The sequence below is a fragment of the Trifolium pratense genome, linkage group LG5 (assembly GCF_020283565.1).
Source record: "Trifolium pratense cultivar HEN17-A07 linkage group LG5, ARS_RC_1.1, whole genome shotgun sequence".
NCBI lineage: Eukaryota > Viridiplantae > Streptophyta > Magnoliopsida > Fabales > Fabaceae > Trifolium > Trifolium pratense.
The window spans coordinates 52362807-52379256 of NC_060063.1; the positions used below are offsets into that span (position 1 = coordinate 52362807).

General features: G+C 34.3%; 3 protein-coding genes across 3 annotated transcripts; 2 read left to right on the forward strand and 1 right to left on the reverse strand.

Annotated features, from left to right (window-relative positions):
- The first annotated feature begins 547 nt into the window (after positions 1 to 547).
- On the forward strand, positions 548 to 4905 carry LOC123884150 (serine/threonine-protein kinase STY13-like). Its single transcript, XM_045933170.1, has 6 exons — positions 548 to 1181; positions 1454 to 1575; positions 3009 to 3205; positions 3308 to 3482; positions 4110 to 4244; positions 4365 to 4905. Exons 1-6 carry the CDS (start codon positions 842 to 844, stop codon positions 4569 to 4571), a joined length of 1176 nt encoding a protein of 391 aa, XP_045789126.1. The 5' UTR covers positions 548 to 841; the 3' UTR covers positions 4572 to 4905.
- A 1604-nt stretch (positions 4906 to 6509) lies between these two features.
- LOC123885288 (bidirectional sugar transporter SWEET5) lies at positions 6510 to 9081 on the reverse strand. Its single transcript, XM_045934565.1, has 5 exons — positions 8211 to 9081; positions 7900 to 8116; positions 7449 to 7610; positions 7204 to 7323; positions 6510 to 7076 (listed from the first exon to the last, which is right to left on the reverse strand). The coding sequence occupies exons 1-5, from the start codon at positions 8267 to 8269 to the stop codon at positions 6963 to 6965; spliced, it is 672 nt and encodes a 223-aa protein (XP_045790521.1). The 5' UTR covers positions 8270 to 9081; the 3' UTR covers positions 6510 to 6962.
- Positions 9082 to 10192: 1111 nt separating this feature from the next.
- On the forward strand, positions 10193 to 12830 carry LOC123886884. Its single transcript, XM_045936158.1, has 2 exons — positions 10193 to 11917; positions 12819 to 12830. The coding sequence occupies exons 1-2, from the start codon at positions 10193 to 10195 to the stop codon at positions 12828 to 12830; spliced, it is 1737 nt and encodes a 578-aa protein (XP_045792114.1).
- The last annotated feature ends 3620 nt before the right edge of the window (positions 12831 to 16450 follow it).

Sequence of the window (16450 nt, forward strand, 5' to 3'; positions counted from 1 at the left end):
TTTACACTGACATCCATTATGAGTTTAATGGACATACATGAGCCGGGTGATGTGACAAATTGGTGGATTTTCATTTGATGTTCGTGTAAAATTATTTTACACTCTGACCGTGCATATCCTTTAAATCCATATTATCGTGAAGGAGAATGTTAACTTGTGCCCTTAAGGCACATGTTAAGGAAGCAAAAATAGAAATTATTAAATGCTAATTTGTGCATTTTGATTTTGAAGCATTAAATTTCTTGTATCATTAAATGATGAATTTCTATTTTGGTATATCTTAACATGTGCCCTAAGGGCACATGTTAACAAGACCCTATGGTGAATTTGTTAATAAAGATTTTTGCTGCTAAAAAAAAATCAAGACTATTATTAATATCATGAAAAGTCCACACAAAAAATATTTGTATCATCTTTATATATAGTATAGATATACCAAACACATGATATAATAAATATTTATCATTTATTATTATATTATATCCTTATCTAATTTCTTATGCTATCTTAAAAGTAGTATAAATTAGTCAAAAAAGAAAGTAATAGTACAATTTAATTTTGGTAAAACAAAAAAGAAAAAAGTAAAAGAAGAAGAAGAAGAAGAGACTGAAGTAGTGGGTCATAGGTACACGTTTTGAGCCGGCAATTCCATGTGCCCACATGGAAATACAAGAATGAAGAACAACACCACCACCATCATCATCAATCAATAACACAATCTCAACCCTAAAAATTCCATCTTTTTTTTTTTTTTACCTTTTTCTCACACCAAACCCAAATCCCAATCCTAATCAATCATATCTCAATCATCACCACCATCATCTTCAGATAAGACACAGCCATGAAGGAAACCAGTGATGGATTTGTTAGAGCAGATCAAATTGATCTCAAAAGCATAGATGAACAGCTTGAAAGACATCTCAACAAAGTTTTAACAATTGATAAGAAAAAACGTGGTGTTGAAGATGAAGATTCTTCTACTGCTGCTTCTGCTTTTGATCATGTTCGTGTTCATAATAGTGCTACTACTTCACCTACATCTATTAAGTTCAAAACTAATTTCAAGAAGCAGAAACAAGATTGGGAAATTGATCCTTCTAAGCTCATCATTAAGAGTGTTATTGCTCGTGGAACTTTTGGCACTGTTCATCGTGGTGTTTATGATACTCAAGATGTTGCTGGTTTGTTGCTTTTTTTTAGGGTTAATTTTACTCATCAGATTTAGATGTTAAAGTTTTTATTTTTCGACTGAAAAGAGTTGACTTTTACAATTATTTAGTTAGGTTGAATAATTTTAAGGAATAGTATAAATTTGGGTGTTTTTTTAGGTTTTGGTTTTATGGATGTGATAAAATTTGATGTTTATTGTTTTGTTGGTTGAAATTTGGTAGATAGTGGTTTCATTTTCTGTATTTGACTGATAATTGACTGTGATGACTTACTTGATGATCAGTTAAATTGCTTGATTGGGGTGAAGAAGGTCAAAGGACAGAAGCTGAGGTTTCTTCGCTGAGGGCGGCGTTTATACAGGAAGTTGCTGTTTGGCATAAACTTGATCATCCTAATGTCACAAAGGTTGATTTCATTTTATTCAACTTTAACCTCTTTTCTTATGTTTGTGTGGTTTTTTTATAATATTACATGATGAGTTGTGGTTTCAATGTTGCATGTGCTGAATGCTGATGTTATTTGCTTAATATTTTCTGTTATTTGGGGTGGGATCTATCAATTTTTTCCTTTTCCGGATAATGCAACTCACTCGTCCCTTTTAAGTATACCTTTGCATGTTATATCTATGCATACCTGGGCATACTTTCATGCAGTAGTTTATCGAACCGAGATTCTAATCTTATTATGATTCATTAGAATAGATATGTTATTTTAAGTAAAAAAAGATTTTGTTGAAAGCAGAAAGAACAAGTGAAATAAGCAGAAAACATTGTTCATATACGGCAAAAAAGTGAGCGCCGGATAGTGGAATTTATGCCCAAATAGATGCACATATAGATTTGTATTGATTGGGTCCAATTTTGTTTCAAATCGAGTTATTACTCACATTTATTATGAGATACTGATAACCACTCAGAGTTATTGACACCAGATGGTGGAAGGCCAAAAACCCACCATATAAACATTCCATTGCGGCCTGTGGCACCGCCACGAAAGACATCCCTTCACAACACTGTAACCACTGTCAAGTGATTAGGTCATTTGGTTGGTATTTCTTTTATACCTAAAGATGAAATCGTAACTGTGTCATCACTACCGTCATAGCTCCCTTGTCTGCTCTTCCTTAATTTACATTAAGCTTGATTTCTATTATATCATTTAATCACCTGTGGTATTGATTTATATAATATTGCCTTATTAACAAGCTACAGATCTTGAATTCTAGAGTTTTTAGACAATTCCTAGTTGAATGCATGTGTACATATTTGGAGTTTTCTTTCTTTCTTATTCCAAAAGCAGTTTTGAGGAGATCTTTGTTGATAATATCCTACCCATCAAAAAGTTGTATATAGGATAACTTGACTACAGCTTTCTAATAAAAATATAGAACTTAATTCATATCTTTGTTATCTGTGTTAAATACTCTAGATGTTTTGTGAATATTCATTTTCTATTTGGTTCAGCATCCTTTGTACTGCTGAACAAAGATTGTAAATAAATAAACCAGCCCACCGGCATGTTTTGAAATTTCCTTATCGTGAAAGCTTCAAGTCTTCAGCTTTCTACAATTTATGGTGAATCTGTTCTTTTGAAGTATTTATGTTTTTTTACCATGTTCCCCTCTTCTTTTATTTCCCTTTTCTGCAACAAAAGATGCATGCAGGTATAGGCAACAAGTATAATCATAACTCCCCTATGGCCCTCTTTCCTCTTTTTCTTCATGACATTCTATTTCTTTCTCTATGATATTTTGTGGTATTTGGCAGTTACTTTTTTATTTTCTCTATTTTCAATCGGTATTATGCACTTATCTGAAAGCGTCTTGTTTCCATGTTTAGTTTATAGGGGCAACTATGGGATCTGCAGAATTGCAGATACAAACTGATACTGGTCTAATTGGCATGCCAAGCAATGTCTGTTGTGTTGTTGTGGAGTATCTTGCTGGAGGTACACTGAAATCATACCTAATAAAGAACAGGAGGAGGAAATTAGCTTTTAAGGTTGTCATCCAGCTGGCGCTTGATTTAGCAAGAGGGTAATTATCTATTTTAATTGAGGTTTACCATATTGGCGAAAATAGCATGGATAATTTGTCTATATAACTAACTACTCCACCTGAACTCACTTGGTCTTACAGGCTGAGTTATCTTCACTCTCAGAAGATTGTCCACAGAGATGTGAAGACAGAGAACATGCTGTTAGACAAGACTCGCACAGTTAAAATTGCTGATTTTGGGGTTGCACGAGTCGAGGCATCAAATCCTAATGATATGACTGGGGAGACTGGAACTCTTGGTTATATGGCTCCAGAGGTGTGTATTCAGTTCCTGTAAAATTCGTTTAAAATTAGAAATTATTGTACTAGCTTGCGAACAGACTGGAAACCGTAGTGGAAAGGCATGCAGTGTCTAAATAGGAAAGAATCATCTTGTAAAATTTGAAATGACCCTGTCATGTGAAAACCGCTGTTGTCAATCGCGGATAGTGGATTGTTAAAATTCTGCTATGCAATAGGACTATAGCGCCACTATAGTCGCTATTTGACAATATTTTTGTACTAATAGCGTAGAGCGGAAAATAACAGTTTGGCTAAATTCCGCCACGCTGTAGCTACTATTTGTGAAAACTTTGTCTATCTCTCTTCATAGACTTAAATAAGACCATATCAGATTTTATAAATGTATGAAAAAAGCGTTAGGCACAAACTTTTCACAAGACTTTGTCTTCTGAAAATCTCACACGAAAGGATAAATTCCGTCTGATGGGGAATGGGTATAACTAGCCCCGATTTCATCCAATTGAGGGTGGGTGTCTCCATTCTCCAGCGTCATTTTAGGAGTTCTTCGATGAGAATTAATGATTACCTTAATGTTTAGTTGTTCAAAGAGAAAACGGTTGTAATTGACTATTAATTTTTTCCCCAATGGACTTGCTTACAGGTTTTAAATGGAAACCCCTATAACAGGAAATGTGATGTGTACAGTTTTGGTATCTGTTTATGGGAGACATATTGTTGTGATATGCCATATCCTGACCTAAGTTTCTCAGAAATTACTTCGGCTGTCGTTCGCCAGGTATATTTGCTACCCCGTTTTGATTTTTTGTCTCATTTAAGCATATACGTAATTGTCACCGGTGGATCCAGGGTCAGTGAATCCATTATAACTACATTATTATTTTCTGTTGGAATTTAGAATTTGAGACCAGAAATACCAAGATGCTGCCCAAGTTCTCTTGCAAACGTAATGAGGAAATGCTGGGATGCCAGTCCTGATAAGCGGCCAGAGATGGACGAGGTAGTTTCCATGCTGGAGGCCATCGACACATCCAGAGGTGGAGGTATGATCCCTATTGATCAGCAGCAGGGTTGTTTTTGCTTCCGCAAGCATAGAGGACCATGAAATTTTATTCTTTAGTCGACATTAAACAATTTGGTTTTAGTGGTTTTTCACTATTTGAGGAATCAAATTTGTATCTATGATGAAAATACAGAAATTGGATACTGTACTGAGATGAGAGAAATACACAGTAGCAGGTATAGGTTGGAGGATACCTCTGATTTTCTTTTACTCTTACCTTTTTTTCTCCACCTTGGTTAGAGTTTTGTGGATATGGGTATTAATTTCAGCCTATGTTGCCTCCTAGCTGGATCTTCATTATACTATATATTATATTATACTGTTGCAAACTTGCAATCATATTTGATGTGATTAAATTGGATCCATTTGCTTGGTATTCTAATCTCTATTAGCTTTCATTATCTTCAGTTAATGCTAGTATTATTCAAAAAGGTAATGGTGGGTTAATTGGTAATTAACTGGTCTAATTGATATATATATATATATATATATATATATATATATATATATATATATATATATATATATATATATATATATATATCAGTATAAGAATGTGGAGGAAATACAGGTCAATATTTATGTTTCATTGTTCCTGGTGTTCATAAAAAAGGACAATGAAACAACGAAGTCAAACCGTATAAATATATACCAATGGTAAAATTTACATCATATAGATCATTTGTGTAAAATTTCAGACAAATCCAAAATCATTTGATATGCTATTGAGACACATAAAGATTAACGGCATTTAAAAAAATACAAAAACCGTTAATTTTGATGTATCTCAATAACATATCAAATGATTTTGGATTTATTTGAAATTTTACACAAATGATCTATATGATGTAAACTTTCAATCCAACGGTGGATTTTATAAAATTTATATCGGTTAAAACGTTATTGAGAGGTGTAACATTTGGTGTCAAACTAGTTGGTGTCAACGGATCCTGACTCTAATACAAAGAGTCAGGATCCGTTGACACCAACTAGTTTGACACCAAATGTTACACCTCTCAATAACGTTTTAACCGATATAAATTTTATAAAATCCACCGTTGGATTGAAAGTTTACATCATATAGATCATTTGTGTAAAATTTCAAATAAATCCAAAATCATTTGATATGTTATTGAGATACATCAAAATTAACGGTTTTTGATATGTTATTCAGGTCACTTTGGACGAGGCAAAATTGTGGCCTTGATTGTTGATCACAATTGCTCAAATTTGATGGTCCTTTTTCTTCCAAAATCTATACATTACTCTACGACGTGTGTGTTTGGTTTGGCGGTAACTAGAATTGAGTTTGGAAGAATTGAGTCTGACAGAATTGATTTTGATTAAAAGTGAGTTTAATTAAAGTGATTTATGTTTGGATACGTTTATGGCAAAAGCAATTTACAACAAAAATGTTGTTTGGATAATGTAAACCAAAATTGATTTTAAAGGGTAAATTACCAAAAGGGTCTTATAGTTATGGAATTGTCAAATTCAATAGTTTTGTTTTTCTTATTTGCCATAAAAAAAACCCAACCCAATAGTAAAAAAAATAAAATCAATCCAAGAGTTGAAAATTCAATCGTTCACGTGTCCCCCTCTCTAAATAACACCAACACCACCACCACCACCAGCTCTTCATTTCTCTAAAAAATCCCATAAGCATCTCTGATTCTACCATTTTTCTTGACCATCTTTAATGTTCTTCTCAATTTTTCATAAGCATTTCCTATCAATATCTCATCTCCCTTTTTCCTCGGATCATCATCGACGTTTCTACGTACAGATCTGTGTGGCTGTGAATTGATCAATGAGTCTAAAGATAAGGTTACTGTAATTGTATTGCAGGGAAAAATGCAGGAGAAATAAATGAAAAAAGAGAAAAAAAAATTGCTACAAGAAGAAGAGTACTGAAGCAGGAAGAAGAGTGGTAAATATAGAGTTTATTGAAGGACAATAAAGGAATATTATATATGTCATCAAATATTAAATGAGTCACCAACAAGAATCAATTTTCCATCAACGCAGAAGCTAGGAAAACCAGCTTCACTTTGAATCGCGTCTGAGTCCTTGGAATTGATTTTACATCAACCACCCAAACACCATTCTAAAAGAAAAAACTCACGTTTTGTCTTTGAAACGCACGTTTATTGGTTTCCAACGCATAACCAAACATATACAACATCTCATGCAATGACATGAACCTTTTGTTTTTTTCAATGAAGTAAAGATCATATACATTAGGTCCACAACAATAGCTGTAATGATCTCAAGTAAATTCTATTCTACAAGAGATCACTGCTATATGAAAACAAGTTATTCCTTTCAAAAAGTAAAATGAGAAAAGTAAAAAATCCCAAGAGACTTGGGTATGTATGTATTGAAATGAACAACTTTTTCTTTTGAATTTCCTCTTGTGATTCCAAGCTGAAATCATACCATGTTAATACTAGGTGGGGCATCATCGTTCCAATTTGTTGTTCTGTAGTAAACAGCATATAGGATGAGCTGAACCAATCCAGAAAGTGCTCCCAAACTATTTGGAATCTATGCATTCAAACATTTAATTAGCAATCATAATAAAAACCTAAAATAAATATAGATTCTTAGAACAAAAGTGAACCAACATTTAATAATATAGATAGATAGACAGACAGACAGATAGATTACTTACCACTACGAACGGATCCCATTTAAGGAGTGCATAAGTCGTCCAGACAACTCCGTTGAGGAAGTTGGCGAGTGAGAGCAAGAATGGCATGTACTTCACGCTCTTCGTTCTAATTACTTGACGCTGCTCTTTTTTTTAGGAGTCAAAATTTAAAAAATAAAACAGACAAGTAACTGCTATTATGCAAACCATAAACACAAATTTGGTAGGAAACTTTATTAGTTAAGAAACTGAATAATCACACGTACCATGACAGTCAAGGGTGAAAAGTACATAAGAATGTTGAAGACTATACATATAGATCCAACAACGAACCCTCTGTCTTTCATTGAGTTAATGAAATACATGACAATAAATACCACTAACACAAAGAAGACAACTTCAGCTAGAAGGGCCAACAAAATCTTCTTCTGAAAATGATAAAAATTCATCCAATCCAACAACCAATTAAGTCAAAAATTATAAAATCACTAATATTAATAAATTATCAAGCGAAAGAGCAAATGTTTTAAAAATTGAATCAAACATCGAACAAGACATGATTCAACTGTTTTAAACTGTTCGAACTGGAACAATAGATAATGCTACTTCACGATTCAACTGGTTGAGTTGAATCGTCCAGTTCGGTTCAATTTTTAAAATATTGAAAAGAAGAAAGATGCTTTAATTAATTAGTAAGTTTGACACACGCTTACTCACACGCTTACTCCCATTCGAGTATATGAAGAAGATGAAAGTGTAGAAAATCTCAAGGAAGAAACCAAAGCCATTAATTGTGAGGACAAGTATGTTATATTTACTCACAAAGGGCATTCCATAGAATGACCACATTGCACAATTGAGTATTGTTACCACATATGGATCTGATTTGAAATCTTGCACTGATTTTGCTTTCCATATTTTTATAAATGTAGGTCTGCATATTAAAAATACATATTTGACATTAATTATAAGTGCTAAAATCCATCCATTAAGTATAAGAATGAAGAGAAAAAGGGAGAGAGATTTACACCGGAGACATGAACAAACAAAATGAGATGACATTTCCTGCAAATAAAAAACACTGCATGCATTAGAAAAAATAAAAATTACCTGTATATACTTATGGAAAAAATTTTACCTGGTCGATTCTAATTCTAACGAAAAATTAAAGTTTATTTTAAGAGGTCGATTTTTCTCAACAAGTGTGTTTTCATACACACAAATCGAGATTGAATCATGATCTTATGCTTCAAAAATCCAAATATCTAACATTTATGTTACACCATGTTGATAATTTTGTTAGATTAAAATGACTAATTAAAAATATTGAGAGAGATTTTTGTGAACCAACCGATTATGCCAACTATAGTTCTTATTAAATCAGTGTTAACCATGGCTGCAACATTCAAAGAAGAAACTGAAGATTGAGTGAGGATGAAAACAAATTAAAATAATAATGTAAATGGAAAATTGTTTATTAGATAATTTTTTTTAATATTTGTACTTAAAACAATATGCCATAAATAGGTATTGAGACACTTATCTAAGTTTGGGTGAAGTTTAGTTCTTCACCGCAATAAGTGTGAAGTGCTGAGTGGTGAACCTGCATTCTAGCCACAAGAATTAAGCTTCTCTTTCTACGGAATTCACTGTCTAACTCCAGTCATGAGATGAGTGACATGCGGCAAAAATAAATCCAAAGGCCGAAATTATGAATTTTAATAAATAAATAAAAAAAGCAAAAATAAAATAAAAATAAGCCGGTATATTTTTTGATACATAGACGAAATGACAAAACCATCATAAACTCACACGCACATGTAAAGGAGTCGGAGTTCGAACTCCGATCATGACGTTTTGCCTAACAATTTATTTTCATCATGTCACAGCTGCTTCTCCCTCTTCCTATCGGTCTTTCCTAAACTCTTCTCCACACACGTTCTCCCTCACCTTGTCGCCGGTATAATGAGCAAACCTCACCATCCTGCCGGCGTTGTCACGAGTCAACCCAACATTGCCGTTACTGTTCTCATTTTACAAGATATTGCTTTTTGAAATTGCACTTTTAGTTCTTGGTTCTCTTTTGTTCTTGCAATAAGAGAATGATATTCTACTAAAATTGAAAATAAGTTAATTTTGTGTTGTTAGTTGTTCTTGCCGTGCTTCTCCATGAATGAAGGAATATAAAATGGGAAGGAATATAAAAAGTAGTAAGGTTACACTAAAATATAGACGCTCTCGCAAGATTACAAATGACTCTATTAGCTTGTCTTTTAATAAAAAATAGATTGTATCTAGTATTAGATGTAATACAAGTGACACCATTGGCGATGTCTGATGTAGGAAGGTTGGCCGCGCCAGATTGAAGATCAAGTGACGCGCAAGAAAGGTTCACTTGAAAAATAGTGAAGATTTAATTTTTCTATATTTTATAAAGATTCAGTGAAGATTTAATTTTATATTTTAGCTAGATTTATTATTTTTATATTTTAGCAAGATTTATTATTTTTTTAGCTAGGTTTGTTATTTTTATTTTTACAATCTTTTAGAAGATTTGTTATTTTTATTTTTCACTACTATTTAAACTAAACTATTGTAGCCTTGAAAGGCAACTTTTTCATTCAATAAAATTATAGAGAATTTGAATACCAAAAAAAAAATTATAGAGAATTTTCTCAAATTTGGTGGACTCCAAATTACTCCTTCTGGTGGATTCCGGAAGTCTAGTGGATTCTAGATTAGTTACTCCTTCTGGTGGATTCCGGAAGTCTAGTGGATTCTAGATTAGTTACTCCTTCTGGTGGATTCCGGAAGTCTAGTGGATTCTAGATTAGTTACTCTTTCTGGTGGATTCCGGAAATCTGGTGGATTCCAGAGCCTTATCTGACAGGTTTGTCGCTTGCGAACCTGTGTTTTATTATAGGATTAGCGCTTGCTTTTCCTTCACGTTTCCGTACTGCGTCAGTTGGCATCAGAGCAGGTTTCCCCTGTTCTTTCGTGAAGTGATCAGATGGGAGATCAACCGGTGACGAAAACAGAGTTTGATGGTGCCATAGCGGGTTTAACCGCGGCCATCACCGCTCTGACAACACAGATGACGACGTTATCCAACAACGTTAACAACAACAGAATCAATCTGAACAGGGGAGGAGGTCGTGGAAACAATCATACGATGGATGATTCGAATTCAGAAGAGGAGGAGGTCGTGACTGAAGAAAGAAACAATCGTGGCAATCACCATGATTACCGCGTGAAAGCAGATATTCCATTGTTTTACGGAACGATGGGAGTAGAGGAATTTTTAGATTGGCAGATTGATGTTGACAGATTTTTCGACGTCATGGACGTCCCTGAGCACAAACAGGTTAAGATGGTGGCAATCAGGCTGAAAAGTACCGCCGCTGTCTGGTGGGACAGACTCGTTGTTGAGAGGAAGAGGCAGAGAAAGAATCCCATTCGAACTTGGCGGAAGATGAAACAATTGATGCTTGAGAGATTTTTACCTGAAGATTATGAACAAATTCTGTATAAAATGTATATTGAATGTGTTCAAGGCAAGCGATCAGTGACAGAGTATACCGCTGAATTTCTGCGTTTTTCTGAACGTAATGAATTGGGCGAATCAGAAAATCAGAAAGTGGCTCGTTATATCAGTGGATTGAAAGGATCCTTGCAGGAGAAGATGGGTTTGCAGACCGTTTGGACCGTTGCTGAAGCGTCCAACCTAGCTTTAAAGGCGGAATTATTAGAGAAATCCCCCTTAAATTCCTCAAATTTCATAAGGTATTCTCCGGAGAATAATGTTGATGACAAAGAGAAAAGTGCAACAACCAAAGATTCAAACCCTGTTAACAAAGCAGGCAATTCTGGCAATGCACCGCAAGGCAAGACCCTCGTCCAAAAACAACACAACCCTTACGTGAAGCCTACCGATGATACTTGTTATCGTTGCGGTGGGAAGGGTCACAGGTCCAATGTGTGTCCATCAAGGAGGGTTGCTGGAGTAGTGGAGAAAAGGGATGATGATGATGATGATGAGCATCTTGCTGACAAAGATGAATACGCCGAAACTGAATTTGCTGAAGAAGAATCTGATGAGAGGGTAAGTTTTGTGTTGCAAAGAACTTTACTAGCATCCAAAGATGAAGAGCAGCGCAAAAATTTATTTAAAACACATTGTTCTATCAAGAACAAAGTGTGTAATCTGATTGTGGATACTGGCAGCACGGAAAATCTAGTGTCGCAGAAACTAGTAGACTATTTGAAGTTATCCACTGAACCTCATCAAAAGCCATACTCCCTCGGTTGGGTAAGCAAGGGTCCCCAAGTTCGAGTTACACTAGCTTGCAAAGTTCCTATCTCCATCGGAAAGCATTACAGAGAAAAGGTACTTTGCGATGTTCTTGATATGGATGTTTGTCATGTTTTACTTGGTAGACCTTGGCAATTTGATAATGATATCACTTATCGAGGAAGCGATAATGTGATGATGTTTACATGGGGCACACATAAGATTGTTATGGCTCCTGTTTTACACTTTGAAAAAAACCAAAGGGAAAAGAAGTCAAGCTTCTTGTTGATGAAGCAAAGTGAAGAGGAGCTTAATAAGGATGTTAAAGAAACTGTCAAGGCTAAGTTAGAAGATACTGGGCAGAAGAATATAGCAGTTGCTGAAAAATGTAGAAGTGTTAAAGTTTTCAATGTAGCAAATATATATGAATACCATGTCGATGAGGTCCTTTATCAAGATGAGAACTCGGGGTCGAGTTCTTTTGAGGTAGAGGAGACTGATGTAGGAAGGTTGGCCGCGCCAGATTGAAGATCAAGTGACGCGCAAGAAAGGTTCACTTGAAAAATAGTGAAGATTTAATTTTTCTATATTTTATAAAGATTCAGTGAAGATTTAATTTTATATTTTAGCTAGATTTATTATTTTTATATTTTAGCAAGATTTATTATTTTTTTAGCTAGGTTTGTTATTTTTATTTTTACAATCTTTTAGAAGATTTGTTATTTTTATTTTTCACTACTATTTAAACTAAACTATTGTAGCCTTGAAAGGCAACTTTTTCATTCAATAAAATTATAGAGAATTTTCTCAAATTTGGTGGACTCCAAATTACTCCTTCTGGTGGATTCCGGAAGTCTAGTGGATTCTAGATTAGTTACTCCTTCTGGTGGATTCCGGAAGTCTAGTGGATTCTAGATTAGTTACTCTTTCTGGTGGATTCCGGAAATCTGGTGGATTCCAGAGCCTTATCTGACAGGTTTGTCGCTTGCGAACCTGTGTTTTATTATAGGATTAGCGCTTGCTTTTCCTTCACGTTTCCGTACTGCGTCAATGTCGTTTACCACAATTTAACGATCACTCTTAAAATTGACTCAGTCATAACCATTATCCGTCACTATCTGAAACGGCGCAAGGAGGGTTGAAGCTCATATTCAACAATAGGAACAGTGTGAGGAAAGCACATAGTGCAAATTAACACAAAGTGACCTTAACTAGATGTGCATGTCACACATCTAACAATTAGATGGAAGTAAATAGAGGTATGCTATAAAAAAAAAATGGCGCAAGAGGTATGCTATAAATGGATTACCTGAATTCCTAAGTCACAAGGCTGGTTCCTATTCAGGTGCCAACATAGAATCATGAATGAAGTTTTGAGTGGTTTTGGCTGTCCCCATCACTTCAACCATTGTTTCTTCTTCTACCACTGATGAAAAACAACCACTTTTATTCATTCTAGGAAATTCTCCATCACTAAGGTCAATTTTTGGTTGTCCCGTCTTACTCTTAGTGCGGTGTTTTGTTTGATGGGAGGCAGATCAACTTTGACTCATTATAGGTTCAAACAAATTATATATAAATTTAGAGGCATAAATACTATAGTTGGAGTAAGGGGATTCTGGCGGTTATCACTAAGGTCAATTTTCTCCCAACCTCGTAAATTTATTGTTAGTATGTCGCAGAATCGGTCACCTCAAAGGCCACATATAGTCAATTTTTTGTGCAAACATATGCAAATATCTTTTTTCCGGAATTGAATGTCATCAAAGACTTTGGATCTCAAATTACTTTTTATCTTTGGTCATATGTGGGAGAATTTAGTCTGGTTGTTAAAATTTAGATTTTGGTTTGTTAATGTTATATTATCAGCTGAAAGTTTTATATATACTCCCTCCGGCCTTATATATAAGCAAAAGTTACTTTTTTAAATTCATTAGTAAAACAATGTATCTAGTCCAAATTATAGACAAAATACATATCTTTTTGAATGAATCTAAAAAAATAATTTTTGCTAATATATGAGGCCGGAGGGAGTATCTCTATTGAGTATTTAGTTATCTTCATTTCTTGTATCGCTATTATTTTAGCTCATAGGAATGAATAAAAGTTTATTTTATTGTAAAAATAAATAAAAATTCTCCATCAGTCCTTGATTGAAAACATTATGAGAAGAACAGAACCACTGTTTGCCCCTTATAAAATTGAACTTAGAACCGGTAGCTACCACATAAACTTTCACTTGATATTAGAAACCTTAATTAGTAAACAACATCAAAATCCACCAAAAAAAATTAATACCCATTAGAAAAATTAATACTCGCCACATTCAAAAGGGGTAAGGGATTGTTATGTCTACGGTGACAACCTCATATTGGTGTTTCATATGCAGTCGTTTGTAAGGTTAGGGAGACAAGAAACGCTTTTCATTAAATAAAAATTAAAAAGATAAATGAAGGAGAAATAATAAACTGATGTATTTGCCAGATAAAGATTCACCGGTGGTCGCTGCCGGCGGTGTGGTTCGTTGCATTAATGGTGTAGTTTCAGTCTAATAGAAAAGTTGAAGTGATGAAGAGAGGTCTGACAGGATTGTGTGTAGACAATTGTATCTAGGGATTTAATAGCTCCCTCATCTTAGACGTCATCATAAAAGAGAGTTAAATACACCATCTATAAATAATATAATTATTCCTTCTTTCACTCTTGGTCCAAATATTCCTTAGTTTTAAAATGTCTCAATTTACTTCTTTTCTAAAAACTTATTCAATCCTTATTCAAAGAAAAAAATTATTCAATCCTAAAAATTTACAAAAATAATAAAGAACAGCTGTTCATCAAAACAGACATATGCAACTAACATTTTCTCTAATTTCTACAAATCTAGGCATTCTTGGTAATAACATATTGATCTCCTAAACAAATGTCATAAACCAAATAATTTTTTCAAGGAGTCTTGTCTTGATTGTTGTCTTCATTGACTTGTAACACCTTCAGCTAAAGACAAGTCTCTAAAACAACGAGCAAGTTAAATCATCCATTAGTAAGTAAGTTCAACATCTTCTAACACTTTTTTTATTGGAAGTATTTGTTTTTTGTGCGTGGAGATTATTAGAAATAATTTTTGTCTTGACTCTAAGAATGTGTCAATCTTTTTTTGAAACTTTATTCTTCCAACATTTAGTGGTATTTGCACAACAAGGGTGGAAGGCTGGAACATGCCTTCCTTCGTCTTCCTCCCTCACAACCACGACCAATCATGATGTTCATGCTGAAGAGTTAGTCAACAGTGCCACACCCTAGATCACACTAGTTGCACCAAGTGTTTGTCACATCATGTAGCCAACAAGGGGAAAAGGTGAAAATTTCGGATTCCACCCTTTTACAACGTTGCTCTTGGTCTCTTAAAGTCGTTCTTCAACAAAGGAAGAAAGCAATCTGCGATAGGGAATTGATATGTGGTTTGCAAATAGGGATGACAATTTCAATTATAATTTGAAAGGTCAATTAGGTGGGAAGGGTTGAACTTGATAGACTGTGTTTTGGCTTGCAATATAAGGTGCCTCGAGTGAGGATCAAAAGTTGGCTCGATGTGGCCAAGATGGTGTGTTTGTGAGGATGGAGTGCTGCAAACTATATTAAGTCTGGAGGAATGATAATAAGCTTGGGAGAACATATCAGAAGTCTAGGTTTCCAAAGAGAACATTACTACTGTTTTGAAAAATGAAAAAGTTATAGGACTTCAAAATAATTATAGGACTTCAAAATAAATATCAAATTAACAAAAATTACTCCTTATGGGATATATATGAGTTGATTTCCCATAATTGAGTATTTATCACAAATTGTGGCAGAGCAAGCAACTCATATCTCATAAGAAGGAGCCCAATTTTTGTTGATTTGATATTATTTTAAAGTCCTTTAACTTACTATTTCAAGACTTGATTGGATGACAATCTTCCTTGTATCGGTTCAATCTAAAATCTAGATGATTCAATGTACAAAAAAAAAATAAAATAAATGATTCAACGAGCACACCAATAATTTATCACAACAAAGGACACCTTTCTATTCGAAGGTTGCACTCAGAATTAAGAGAAAATTCACAAGTTAACTTGTGTGAGATCTATCAGTCTTAAGTGATCTTTAAGATGCACTTCAATTCGACATATTTATAAGAAAAAGTATGAACCCCAACCCCAGATGATATCAAGATGGAACCATACCTCCTTTAGATTTTGACCTTTGAGCAAAGAGTTAAGAAATAACCAAAATTTGCTGCACTGCCACCTACGGAAGAAGGTGGGATTTAACATGAACAAATGCACTCTTATGTTACCTCTACATTGAATTTTGTTGATTAATTGAGTTCATGAAAAGAAGAAGGATTTAATCAAGAAATAGAATCAATCTCAAAATTGCATGACGCCTAGAATGATATCTTGCTTCAGAAGGTAAAGAGTTCAACAAAGAAGTTTTCTTTCGCGGAAATCGACAACTAGCAGATACCAATGTACTCCTTCGTCATTCATAGAAATAAAAATCTCGGAAACAATAGAATTTGTTGGCATGAACTTATCTTGATATATGGTCCTCACATACTCTGCATTGTGGTGTCCACCTAGAGCATATTGCGTAAAATCTGTAGCAAAATACCAAACAGACTTTCTTTTTTCTAATGAATCTATCAACCAATTGGTTCGCGCAACAACCAGATTGACAATCTCTTGATCAACAGAACATCTCGACATCAAAGACTTCAATGTTTTTCTGTCCCTAACTACATCTGATGTAGATTTTATCAAAACCACATCATCATTTTTTGCTCATCGTCACACACTAGGAAAGCATCAAATGACGATGAGAAAAAAATGGTGATGAGGTTTTGATAAAATCTACATCAGATGTAGTTAGGGATAAGATGTTATGTTGACCAAGAGATTATCAACCTAGTTGTTGCGCGAACCAATTGGTTGATAG

What these genes read in the sequence shown, in the direction of transcription:
- LOC123884150 (XM_045933170.1), top strand. Translation starts at nt 842, where the DNA reads ATGAAGGAAACCAGTGATGGATTTGTTAGAGCAGATCAAATTGATCTC. An exon ending in ATCATCCTAATGTCACAAAG is followed by an intron (nt 1,576 to 3,008) that starts GTTGATTTCATT and finishes TTCCATGTTTAG; the next exon opens with TTTATAGGGGCAACTATGGG. An exon ending in TTGGTTATATGGCTCCAGAG is followed by an intron (nt 3,483 to 4,109) that starts GTGTGTATTCAG and finishes ACTTGCTTACAG; the next exon opens with GTTTTAAATGGAAACCCCTA.
- LOC123886884 (XM_045936158.1), top strand. Translation starts at nt 10,193, where the DNA reads ATGGGAGATCAACCGGTGACGAAAACAGAGTTTGATGGTGCCATAGCG.
- LOC123885288 (XM_045934565.1), bottom strand. Translation starts at nt 8,269, where the DNA reads ATGCAGTGTTTTTTATTTGCAGGAAATGTCATCTCATTTTGTTTGTTC. An exon ending in TGTTTGTTCATGTCTCCGGT is followed by an intron (nt 8,117 to 8,210) that starts GTAAATCTCTCT and finishes TTTAATATGCAG; the next exon opens with ACCTACATTTATAAAAATAT. An exon ending in AATGGGATCCGTTCGTAGTG is followed by an intron (nt 7,077 to 7,203) that starts GTAAGTAATCTA and finishes TTGAATGCATAG; the next exon opens with ATTCCAAATAGTTTGGGAGC.